The following is a 13,179-nucleotide window of genomic DNA, read 5'->3' on the forward strand; positions in this document are numbered from 1 at the left end:
TTAAAACACATTTCCTCCTTACAAAATTTCCTTGGTATTTCTAGCTGCTGTTCAGCGGCAGTACCAGGGTAGGGTGGAATATTTAAGCACATTATGTTCCTCTTATGCTGCCCAGGGACTTTCAACGCGGTGACTCAGAGACCTGGTGACCTCGCCCCAACAAGGAAATCCCAGACTGTTCCAAGTGGCTGAGTGTGATAGTTTTTTGTCTGTGTGTCTTTCACAAGTCTGGGGCGATGACTGTCTCCCTCGTCACTTTGTGTAAGTGAGAGATGATGCTTTACGATGCGGAAAGGCCGCGAAAGAGTCATCACATGGTAGGAAAAAACACTCATGCGAGAAGCAAATACACCAGTCAGTGCTGTTTATATTCATAAACTTATTTTTATTCCAAACTATTTTTTGTTAATAGTGTTTAAATCCACACAACATATGTACAGGTACAAAAATAATATCTCTGTATTTACAATATATTACAAACGTCTGGTATATACAAATCAGTATATATTTATACAGTATATAGATGGACTATACGGAGGTCTTGGTCTTGCTGTATTATGGTTTTTTGGTGCAGATCATTGGGTGATCCGGACCGGACTTGACCAGACTGTACGCCGTCTTCATTCATGTTTGTGATCCCAGGGCCAGCACCCGTGGACTTCGACCTGGACGGGGGACGTGGACCGACTCGTCCGTCGTTGTGGGGCCGTGGCTGGGCAGCCCAGTAGCAGCTTCACTGTCGTTCACTCCACCAGCAGAGGGATGCTTCTGTTTACTTTCCGAACTTTATGTCGTCGTATAGCTGTGGGGAAAGAAAATAAAAACACGTTAGGAACCCGTACCATAAAGACGCCATTATATGAAATCTTAAGCTGATGTTGGACCGTGGACCTTAAATCAGAAACTGACCTCATCCTCTGATAGGTCCACATCCTCCATATCGCTCTCATCTGAATCGCTCTCGGGCAACTCCCTCAGCTCCTGCGGTGTCTTCTCGTACAGCTGGCAACGGATCTCCTCGTTCTGGCGTCCGTAGGTGAGGTGGTACGCCGTGAAGCCGCCATAGTTAAAGCAGTTAACGTCGGCACCGAGGTCAACGAGGCAACGGACCAGTGTTGGGTTCTGGAGATCCACAGCGAGGTGGAGCGACGTCCGACCACTGCACTGTTCCTATGGGCAACAACATAAAGGATGGTTAGGCTCCAACTGCTTTTCCTTCAGACATCACTTTGTGCAAAAAGTTTAAGCTGGCTGGCTTCTGAGGTAATGACACCTACCTGTGCGTTGATGTCAGCGCCCAGCTGAACAAGGTTTTCCACCAATGAAATGTAGCCGTTAATGGACGCCAAGTGGAGGCAGTTATGTCCTGTGGAGAAGGAAATCAAGAGAAACTCAGTTAACAACCACATTCAACAACTGCTCAGGCGAAACATGATGTTTGTGAGTGTCTTTAGGGGGGCTGCTTAAACTCAGTAATTACCATTGTAGTTGGGGAAGGACATGATGGAGGTGAGGTGGCGTTGGCTGTTCTGCGTGATGACGCCGAAGCAGGTGAGGGAGCCCTTCTTGCAGGCGATGTGCAGAGCTGTGTTCCCACTGTCGTCGGCCAGCAGGGGGTCCAAGCCGGCCTTCAGGAGCCTCTCAACTAACTGGGGCTGCTCTGTGATCACTGCCAGGTGGAGGGCAGTCTGGAATGGAAGAAAATATATATTTCATTATTACCTTGACTTGAAAGCAATTTGTTTTTAAGATGAGGAAGGTAGATATAATATATCTAGATATCTAGATATCTATATATATATATATATATATATATATATATATATATCTCTAGATATAGATATATATATCTCTAGATATAGATATATAGATGGCTGATTGTGGTTATTACCTGTCTCTGGTGGTTCTGTACATTGAGGAAGGGGTGATTGTGAGACAGTTTGATCATCTGGAGGGCATGGTCTGTGGCTTCATGAATGATGGCCAAGTGGAGAAGCCTGTTGGGTGACAACAGAGAGAGAGAAGTTAGTTAAAATAGTGCTTTTAAAAAAAACTAAATACGCACGGAGGAAATAGTTCCAGCCCAATAAGAAAGAACAAAGCCAGAGCAGTGGAGCGTTTCGCAAGAATGGAGTTTTGTCGGGTTATTTCCACCAGTTGTGGCTTGACACATCTGATGCTTTATCAGTTCCTGGCAGCGGGCCAGGGACTTTCCTGAACTCGCAGAGCGGACTTTAGCCCCGCCCAGACTGCGCTCTCAGCCAAAGTACACACACACACACACGCGCGCACAGAGTACGCACTGTGCTGCACATACACAATCTCTCTCTCACACACACACACACACATACACACACACACAGTTAAAAGGCCTCTTGTTTTCGTGCAACTCTTGACATTTCTGTGCGTATTTTTTGCAGCTTTTCCTATCACTGCAATGCATTGGGTTTGAAGTTAAAGATGCCGCTCTCTGGTGCACAACTCTCACTTAAAGTTGCGCAGAAGGATGAAATTTGCAAGTGCGTATTTACATTATTAACAATCCACAAAAAATTCAACTTACGTGTCACCATCCTCGGTCACCGCCGTTCTCCAGGGCTCGTATTCCTGCGGGAGATCCTCGCTTACGTTCACGGTCATGTCCTCGAACTCGTTCACCAGCTCGTCCTCCTTCAGGGAATCCAGGCCGCTGTCAAAGCGGTCATCTGGGCACGGCCCCATTTTCCCGTGTTTGGGCTCCATGTTGTCGAAGTTATAATCCATTTGGTTGTGGTTAGATACTCTGTGGATGTCCATATTGATTTTTGGCGACTGTCAGGAGAAGTAGCTCCGTCTCTGTCGGGGGTCAGGGAAGAGTAGTGCAGCTGAGGGAGGTGCGCTGGGTTTTAGAGCTGTGGGCTGGGCGGGGCCTCGGCGGGGATTTCCAATTGACTTATCTTAGAAAAAGCGAAGGGAAATCACACCGAGCCGTGCTTTTGTGAGAAAAATCCCCCCCAAAGAGACTCAGAATGAAAACTTGTAGTTTCCTATTAGACACCTATTGTCACCTGTGATGTAGGTTAGGGACCATGATTGATTTCAATGAATGAGACATGATGGGCATGAATGAGAGAGAGACTGCCCCTGCTAGGCTCTTGAAGAATTCCCTTCTGCACTGGGGGAAATTATGTGTTTCAAGTGGCTAACCAAAGTAGCATATATGTTCCATTTATTTTCCAACATGAATTTAAATCCGTTCACAAAGAAAATACATTCAAATTTCCAATATGAAGTTCAAAATGTATAGTGAACTATGACCCACACCAACACTAATAACCACACTGTGTTTTTGTAGAACTGCTCTGAATGCTGTGGCTAGATAGGGCTATATTTGCTTCCTAAGCACTTTTAAAAAGGTTTGCTTCATTTCATCATTAGTCTAGTCTAATCTACATGTGTAATTACCACAGAAAGTAAGGAATACATTTCACTAAACCATAATGGTTGGTTGCTGAAGAAGAATTTGCAACATTACTTGTGTTCCACTCAGTAGCCTAAGAGCTGTTGGGTTGGAAAAAGAAGTAAACACACACGATATGTTCTGGTTTGTAGAATTATGTGTTTTTTATTCTACTTAATATATGTATTCTCTGTCACCATCAGATACTTTTACAGTCTCAAAAAAGTTTATTTTAATAATGTTCATTAGTATGATCCAATCTATCAAATATGTCCCCAGCCTTTTAGCCATAATATGTTTTTAAAAAATCATGTTTTTGTGACCTACATATTAATGGGATGTGCATGAGTGAAAATAGAGCATATATTGTATTAAATCAAAGATGCATATTCAGGGGGTCAGACACAAGAAGGTGGCAGGGTTTCCACACTTGTGTCTGTACATGATTACACTACAAAGTACCGGGGAAGAGGAAAGATTCTAAAGTTTCCTTGTGGAGACTCCCATATGAAACCAACACTGCATGTTCCACAATAGGATGTTCTGGACTTACCCATCTAACATTGCACATCTCTAACACACCCCTGGAGGTGAAATCCTGCACAGATTACTAGCTTTGATCCTGGAAAACACTGAGCTAAACCATGCAGAAAACACATAAACTTACTATGACATTTGGTAGGAATTTTGAATATTTTCTTTGTCTTTTTCACACCAAGTCTTGTGACTTTCTTGTGATCTTGTTTTTTTTTTTTTTTTGCATTTGTCCCACATTTCCTTTCAGTACTTAAAGAGGAAATTCCTGTCTGTTACACAACATGGTAGCAAAGTGCGTGACAGAGCTACCTGTCTGTGGTCCCCCGACATTTAAGATAAAATTCCCAGGATCATTTCTGTTTACACTGCAAAAGGTGGGCTTGGTGAAAACATAGCAACTGTATCCAAGAGCAATGAAGCATTCACACCTCTATGGGGCGGTACTCAGCTGAAATGACGTTATACAAACCAAACACAGACACACGCCCGGGCCGTGATGTCACTATGCAATGCATTCTGTATCACTTGAGTGTCTGTAAGTGTGCGTCACGTCACATCACACAAATCCCACTAGCATAAGAGTGACACAGAATTCCACGCATTCTTTCATCTCTTCCGAGTATCATAGTGAAGCATCTGGGGACAAACTGTTCTTGCAGCCCTGTGTTTTTTCTCCTGTTGCAAAGATTGTGTGCTTGTGTTTATATATGGTCAGATATTTACCACACATAGGAAAAACTGGGACTTCCACTTAACATCTTTGAGAATGTCTTCACTTTTTTTTTTTTAGGCTCTGCAAGTGCTCCTGTCTGCACTTGCCATGTGTTTACCGCTGGTTGCTATGGACACCAACCGCTGTGAAAGCACTGACGCCAGCTCAGTGTCAAGTGCTGTACATTGCCCTCTGTCTGCATGTTGGAAAAGTACCACTTATCTGAGTCAGTATAGTGCCTCAGGGGCCCTCACACCCTGTTGGTTCAGTGCTTGAGTCATGAAACTCTCACATTTTCTCAATTGACCAACTAACACCAACCTCACCCTGCATGCTTTGAAAAAAATGGGTTGTTTCGCTGTGCAGCTACATTTATGTGACAGTTTATTAGGTACAAGAAGCTAATGCAACAGTCCTGCAATACATTTGATCACTATGTGATCACTTCAGAGTCTACAGTTTATGTTGTTGTTCAGCTGTATAAAGTGGTGTTTCTACCCTCATGGTATAAATGAGAGAGGACAAAATATTATTCACACCCCTCAGCATAATGAAATGCAGTTCTGGAGCAGCACACACAGCAGACTCTAATATGACCATGCATTCGAATGAACACTTCTCTAAAATACTTTGAACAAAAATTCAACATTGTAACCTTCATGAAGGTAGGATTAATTACAGAGCTGTTGTATTATTGCATTAGTAATAGTTAGTAGTATAAGTATCAAGTTGAGAAAAAACCTAAATATTTTATAAAGCAGGTTACATAATCATAATATTAGTTTAAAGGTCCAGTGTGTAAGATTTAGTGGCATCTAGTGGTGAAACTGCAGATTGTAACTAGCTGAACAGTGCCGTCTGTATTTGACGACCTGGGAATGAGTATGGGCTGTGAAGTCTTTTGAAAAAACTACCGTGGCCACGTAATTCTCAAAAATCCCAAAAGGCTCTACCTACAGCCAGTGTTTGGTTTGTTCCTTCTGGGATACTGTAGAAACATGGTGGTTCAAAATGGCGGACTCCATGGAAGGCAACCAGCGTCGTCTATAGATAAAAATGTCTCATTCTAAGGAAACAAAAACATAACAATTCCTAAATTCAAGTTTAATTAATTATTTACTAATGAAAACATACCTATGAATATTATATTCCATTTCTGCCAATAGATCCTCCTAAATGTTACACACTGGACCTTTAAAGGAAACTTTTATTATTTTCCATGCCTGCATTTTACAGTAATAAGTACCAAGTAGATGTAAGTGATGGATACTTTTTTCCCCTTTTTTTTACAACGACGGCTCAGCAAGGCGTAAAATACTGCTAATGAGGAAGTCGGGGGAAAGAGAGGGAAAAAAGTCAAACTACTAATACTGAAATTACATCATGGCTAATTTTTGAAACTGAAACACTCGTAATTTCTGGAAAGCATTTACTATTTGCACTTAAGGGAATAGTTTGACATTTTGGGACATATGCTTTTTCACTTTCTTGCCTGAAACCACTCTCATGTGTAGTATCTCGTATGGTAATTATGGAGCTAGAGTGAAGAGACGATTCGTTTATCTTAGCATAAAAACAGGAAGCACAAGGAAACACCTGGACTGGATCCGTCCACTGTTCAAAAATATGCATACGTTACAATGTTATATCTATTTTGTTTAACTGCATGCAGATAGAATGTGTTAATTAGTAAACTTTATGTGGTATAGGTAGACATATTGCTTCAAGATAACCAGGCTAGCTAGCTGTTTCTGGCTGCTTCCAGTATTTGGACTTTTGATCCAAATGAATCAAATTCTGATAAAGAAACAAATCATTTCGCAGCGGTTGATGCTCAAAAAATATTTTTACAATGCAAGCTTATGGGGAAGTATTTTTGGGCCCTGTGCATCATGTGTGGACGCTATTACTGTCACGACAAAGTTTGGCCCCCGTGTCAGATTGGCTTCAAAGCCCAGCACTCTTCCTGGGGGCCTGAGGATGCTATGTACATGAATTTCCCTCGGCTTGAATTTCCCCCGGGATAAATAAAGTATCTATCTATCTATCTATCTATCTATCTATCTATCTATCTATCTATCTATCTATCTATCTATCTATCTATCTATCTATCTATCCATCCATCCATCCATCCATCCATCCATCCATCCATCCATCCATCCATCCATCCATCTATCTATGTTGAACTGCCCAGAGCAATAGAACGGACAAACCAAACACTGGCTGTAGATAGGGCTTTACCATGTGTGAACCTATCGTGACGTCACCCATTGGTTTGAGCACTGCTTCAAAGCCTTGAGTTTGGCATTTAGACTTGACAGTTAGAGGACGCCAGAGCGAGCCAGCAGAGGTCACGTACTGCGAGCTGATCTGCGCTTATTGGCAGTGCAGTTTTGACTCGTTTGTAGCAGGCAACAATGGAGGCTCAAGTGGTCACACACAATCTCATATTACAGATAAACAGTACACTAAAATATGTTTCATCGAGAAATAGGCAACGCCTAACAATAGTTTGATCTGAGTTTCAGGTAGCCACGCCCAAAAGCATACGCAGCTTTATATAATTTGTCTATTTGACTCTAAATTGGGCAATAATTTACTTAATGTGAACATGACAATGTATCGAAGAAGACATGAAACTAGTAATTGAGACCATAAACTCATCAGGAAACTGTTTACTGAGCTCATAGATTAAGTGATAAATCGGCTCATTCTCCCTCTGTCCATTATATATACTGTCAATGGACCGTACACATTTTTCAGCTTCCGTAGAAAACACATCTATGAATAATATATTTCATTTCTGCCAATAGGTCCTCCTAAATCCTACACACTGGTCCTTTAAGAGGTGCTTGTTTGTGTATTTGCAGAGAGCCAGCAACCTGTTTCCATCTGCTTCCAGTCTTTAAATTATTGATCCTCAAAATGTTTTAATCTATTTGTCGAAGTACAACTATAAGATAAATGTAAATGAAATAGCAGTGAAAGAATATTTTTATTGTGTTTCTATGAATAGATGGTGACAGTGTTTGAGACAACCAGATAATCTCATTTTGAATCTGTCATCTATGTCAGTAGCTCGTATCAGTGATCTGCTCCTAGCTCAGCTGTCTAAAATAGCTTCAGCTTCACATGTGCAGATATCATTCATGACAACTTCACTCCTGTTTCAGAAGGAAGCTCCAATATTACAGTAATCACTCAGTGGACAGTAAACCTCAACCAATCCATTTCTTGCGTGGGCTCGGTGACACAGCAGTTGTACACCCAGAGTTTATACAAACTACACCCACTTTATGTTTTCACAATGTGTGGCTTGATGTAAAAAAGGAGTATTTTAGTGGGCTATGACAAGTTCGTGCATGGATGTTTTGCATTGGCTTGTATCAAACAATGGGTAGGCTTGCTCACTGTTTAAAGATATGAGTCAAACGGTTTCTTGGTCAAAGGGACTTCACCACAACCATCTATGCTGTATGTGCTTGTTATCTCATGTAAATACATAATGTACATTCCATTTCATTCAACATGATTTTAATAGAGCAGAAGACATGAATGAAGATCATAGTGTGTGTGTGTGTGTGTGTGTGTGTGTGTGTGTGTGTGTGTGTGTGTGTGTGTGTGTGTGTGTGTGTGTGACCTTTCTCATGCCCTTATCCAATGATCTCAGTCATCAGTGAGTAGCAAGGGAAAAACTACATGGAAGTTCTAGTGCTGTGTGTTTTTCACAACAAGAAAAAAAGCTGTACCTGTAAAAAGACCAGAGGTATCCCCTTTCTGTGGCATGTGAGGGTCATGGTGGTGTAGAATGAGGGAAATAGTGTTTCAGACTCTTTGTTTTGCCATAGCTTCTGAAAAAGTGACTGAAGACATCTGAGACAGGTTTGAAACTTTCAAACTGAGGTAAAAAACTCTGAGATCCTCCCCTTTGTAGCCTCAGTTTCACGCTGAATGTGCAAATGCATATTTTTTCGGGGAAGCGTGGGTGTTTTTCGAAGAAGGGGTAATACCTTTATTTCCGTCCCCAGGCATTCCCACAGTGTTTTATACGTTCACACACACAAACACAAAGGGGTTAATCATATGAGATATGATCTGTTGTCCTACTGCTCTATTGCCATCAGGAATCTCTCACATCAGTCACAGTGACACCATAGGATCATGGTTTTTGGTTAAGTCATATAGCAGCATGGAAACACATTGAAGGGTCAGTTTAACAAAATCACCCCCCCCCCCCCAAAAAAAAACATATTTCCTCACTTAGCCCTGGTGCTATCCAACTCAGATTTTGGTTTTATTTTTCAGATGTTTCGAGAGATTTGTCTCTGAGATTTCAATTTTTTAAGGTAAAGTTCAATTGGGGGGAAATACTTACTTTCTTGCACTAAGTTAGATAAAAAGATCGATACCACTCTCACGTCTGAGCAGTAAATATGAAGCTTGAGTCAGCAAGCACTTACCTTAGCTTAGCATAAAAACAACAGCTAACCAGAAATTGTAGTTTTTAGACTTATGAATCAAACAAACTAGGTAGATATCGTGTTAGTTAATGAGCTTTAGAGGTTCTAGTACTGTAGGCAGAATATTCTTTACCTTTGGAGGCTGGTTGTTTCCCCCTGTTTCTTTATGCTAAGCTAAGATGACTGGCTGTTAACTATAGCCTCATATTTAGCATATACATTCAAGTGTGGTATTGGTTTTCTAATCTAGAAAGCAAATAAGCTGATTTCCCATCCCTTTTAAGCTGATATTGTGATCATATTGTGAAAAAACCCTGCTCAGCCCCAGTGGAAACTTTGAAAAGAATCACGTCGAAAGGCAGTTAAAGATGATAATGAAATAGTAAGCCACAAGGGTCAGAGGATCTGTGCACATGTACAACCAACAGCTCTGTAATGCAACTAGTTAAACAGGTTTAAAGATGATCATTAAAATCTGAATGTAGTTTTATAGGTGGTTAGCAGGGGAGGACTGCTAATGTTGGGGATTTACAAACACTTTGCTTGGCCTCAATTCAAATACTTGCTGCTGCATATTGAACAAGCTAGAGATGTAAGTGATTTTTGGGCATGAATAGGGGGAGCTGCAGTAGTTCAAAGGAGATAAGATAAAAGCATCCGAGACCAACTTCAATTTGTTTTTTTATAATAATTTTTCAATGGTAGGAAGCAAGTCGAGTCAAGAATTGCAGCATTAGGTTTGTTGTGAAAGATAAATCACCAAGATTCTTAGAACTCTCTTTCAAATGAAGCCACAACAATATGAAACTGTTTGAAAGGTTAAAGTATTTTTGAAACTGCAGAACTAACATCACACCAAAAGATAAAACGTATGGCACCCAGCCTGTGTAAGAAAGTATGGTTACATTGATTACATGTTGTTATCACAATCCCGACTGTCCTGTGAGTGCACATGCAAAGTGGTTAAGACAATACAAATAATACTGTGCTAGAACTTCTTCCAGGCTGCCTTTTTAGTACAGCTTTAAGTAATAAAATTGGAGGAGACTTGGAAAACATGCCAGTTGACCATAAACTGTGGTTCACTGTTTGGTTGTACTCTCATTCTTGAGTTTCTCCTACATTCCTTTGTGTGCAGCTTTATTGATAGCCCAATGTGTCAGCAGTCTGGACTGTATGAGACTATGAGAAAAAAAAAAGCTCAGTATTATGAAATAAACCACAAACAACACAGACTTTCTGCAATCACACTGTTCTGCCCTAAATAGCCTACAAATTAGACCAGCAAAGTTTCCTGACACACTTAGAGCAGTGTGAAAATGGATCTGACTGGCACTGTGCAACACACCACGGAAATAGTGAGGCTGTAAGACAAACCGCAAACTGACTGAACAAAATCTTTCACTGTTTAATATTCTCATATGCATTTGTGCATTTTGTGAGGTCTGAGCAGGTCCCCTGTCAACTTTTTTGCCGAAAAAAAAAAATTCCAGCTTCTTGTTTTATCTGTTGATGACAAACCACATTGGTTTGACTTCATGTTCATTTTTTCAAGATGAAACGCGAATAGGGCAACATATTAATGATAGCACTGGGCATTTTTAGAGCATTCAAAAATAGAAAGCATTTATGTTTATTATTTGTGTTCTTTTCATTCATCAATGTATACGTACATCCAGTGTTAAATCATGCTCCTTTGATGACTCTAAAGTTGCTATTTTATCATTGTTATGAATTCTTCCAGTTTCAGACCTAGAATCAATTTTACTCTTCAGGAATGGATTCAACTTTAAGAACTGGGAGCTATTGTTCAACCATCTAGCAAAGGTCATTACTGCCCTCTTGTGGTTGAAACGTCGGTGGACCTGTCAGTTGCATAAAATGCACTAAAAATACCCACAAATAGGAGCATGCAATGTGGATAAAGTCCTCTCTCAAAGAAAATGTAATTTTATATTGCTATATAGTACATTTTCTGGAAAATCAATTGAGAAACTATAGGTAGGATAATCAGACAGGAAATTACTATTACTATTTTTTTTTTTTACTAATCCAGCTAATAAATGTCTGGAAAACCAAGATACTTTATTACATTGAAACAACAGTTGTTAATATTTACATACAGAACAATGGTATAATATACATAAATATTAAGCATAATTACCTATAGGTGTAAATGGTATGGTAAAATCTCAAGTCAAGTCAGTTTGTATTTATACAGCCCAGTATCACAAATCACAGTCTGTACAGAAAACAACCCCTCGATTCAAATAAGGAAAACTCCTCAAAAACAACCCTTTAACCCTTTAAATGGAGGAAACCTCAAGAAGAGCCACAGAGGAGGGATCCCTCTTGCAGGACAGACACAAATGCAATAGATTTTGTGTGTACAGAATAGATTTTTTAAAATCACAGTATGTACACATTTTTGATATGACAGCTGAAGACAGACAGGAAAGGGGGACAGAGAGAGGGGATGACGCGCAGCAAAGGGCCGCAGGTCAGATTCGAACCTTGGGCCGCTGCAGGAAGGACTCAGCCTCGGTACATGGGTCGCCAGCTCTACCCACTGAGCTAACCGCCGGTATGTACACATTTTTAAGACAAAAATACAGATATATGTAGATTGTAGAACAAAAATGAAAAAAATAGATCCAGGACAACGTTGCAACAATAACTGTAAATAAAAAAATATATCATCAGTATATATCAGTTATATTCCCCAGCCCTGTGTGCACAATAGATTCAAATCTAAATGTTTTATGTGATAAGTCAAATAATGTATGAACGGAAATCTAGGATAAATCTACATATGAGCAGATATCTGTCTTTAAAAACAAACTGATTTGAACAGGAAAAATTCTGCTTTTAAAAATGCTACATAGCCTTACATAATCCCAGAGATACAGAGGGGTCCTCATACAGGTTATGGTGTTTTCAGGCACAATGTATTGATATTTATATGGTCAAATGACTGGTGTTTGCATGTAACTTCATTTAACATTCTGGCCATACTCACTGTGGTGTGCGTGTATTATACAGCTTTAAGTAAACCCCAAAAAGCAGGTTAAACATATAAGAAGTACAAGATTAGAACTGTTTTCTCTTGACTTCTTTCCTAATCATTTCTGATTCAAACTCAGTAAACTTATGAATGTTATATCTATATACGTGTGAACCACCAGCACTATAAACTAATCCCACACTTCCATCTGTCCATCACACTGTTAGACACCACCACAGCTGCAGCCTCCACCCACTCCTCAGTCTGTCCATCAATGCCACCCAGGTGAGTGAGAAGAGAGTCAAGCAGCAAGTCGTGACAGCTTTAACCCCGGGGTGCTTGAATCATCTGCCAGTCAGCTAAGAAAGGCTCTCTTGCACCTCTTCAACATATCACTGCAGCTGTACAGGGTGCCTTCATTGTGAAAAGCTCCTGTCTGCTTCCAGTGCCAAAAAAAGGTATTCAAGTTCTCAGACAGGCTGTGATGATGGCACTGACAGCATGTATTCAATATCTTTGAGTCTGGACCTGCAGGACTAACACATGAGTCAGCAGTCAGCACATATGATACCTCCTCTGCGGTATACTACCCACCCACCTCAACATCTTCAACAGTATTGTCTCCTGTAGATTTAGTCTTGATTTAGTAACAGGACAATAATCCATAGAAAGTTACCACTTTCTAATAAGCCTCCCTTTATAAATATAAATTGTAAATAATGCCTTCATGTTTAATGATTAATGTTATAGACTAAACCATTTACTAATGCTTTATTGATCAGTTAGGAGCCATCAATAACAACAACTTTCAGATGGCCAGGTTGTACAAAATCTTTACCTTTTGAATGGTAATTGATTGTGTTTTCTAATAACTGTTAGTAATCAATAAAGGACAATAAACCATCAAGGTTGCAGTTGTTAATGTTAAATGTTAATAAATCATTAATGAAGGATGAAAGTGTTTGTCGCTTTCTATTAAGCCATCAGCAAAACCGTAAGTTATCTGCAGTTCTAAATGTTAATAAAA

The 13,179-nt window shown here is 40.1% G+C and overlaps 1 protein-coding gene across 1 annotated transcript; it reads right to left on the reverse strand.

Annotated features, from left to right (window-relative positions):
• Positions 1 to 364: 364 nt before the first annotated feature.
• LOC127368310 (NF-kappa-B inhibitor alpha-like) lies at positions 365 to 2,869 on the reverse strand. The gene is made up of 6 exons (XM_051408942.1): positions 2,564 to 2,869; positions 1,892 to 1,997; positions 1,481 to 1,688; positions 1,278 to 1,366; positions 910 to 1,170; positions 365 to 802 (listed from the first exon to the last, which is right to left on the reverse strand). The coding sequence occupies exons 1-6, from the start codon at positions 2,794 to 2,796 to the stop codon at positions 773 to 775; spliced, it is 927 nt and encodes a 308-aa protein (XP_051264902.1). The 5' UTR covers positions 2,797 to 2,869; the 3' UTR covers positions 365 to 772.
• Between the last annotated feature and the right edge of the window lie 10,310 nt (positions 2,870 to 13,179).

The sequence above is a fragment of the Dicentrarchus labrax genome, unplaced genomic scaffold (assembly GCF_905237075.1).
Source record: "Dicentrarchus labrax unplaced genomic scaffold, dlabrax2021, whole genome shotgun sequence".
In the NCBI taxonomy this organism is placed as follows: Eukaryota; Metazoa; Chordata; class Actinopteri; family Moronidae; genus Dicentrarchus; species Dicentrarchus labrax.

Coding starts and splice junctions, on each gene's coding strand:
- LOC127368310 (XM_051408942.1), bottom strand. CDS start 2,796: ATGGACATCCACAGAGTATCTAACCACAACCAAATGGATTATAACTTC. Junction 1,171..1,277: donor GCGCTGACATCAACGCACAG/GTAGGTGTCATT, acceptor TGTTGCCCATAG/GAACAGTGCAGTGGTCGGAC. Junction 803..909: donor TGGACCTATCAGAGGATGAG/GTCAGTTTCTGA, acceptor CTTTCCCCACAG/CTATACGACGACATAAAGTT.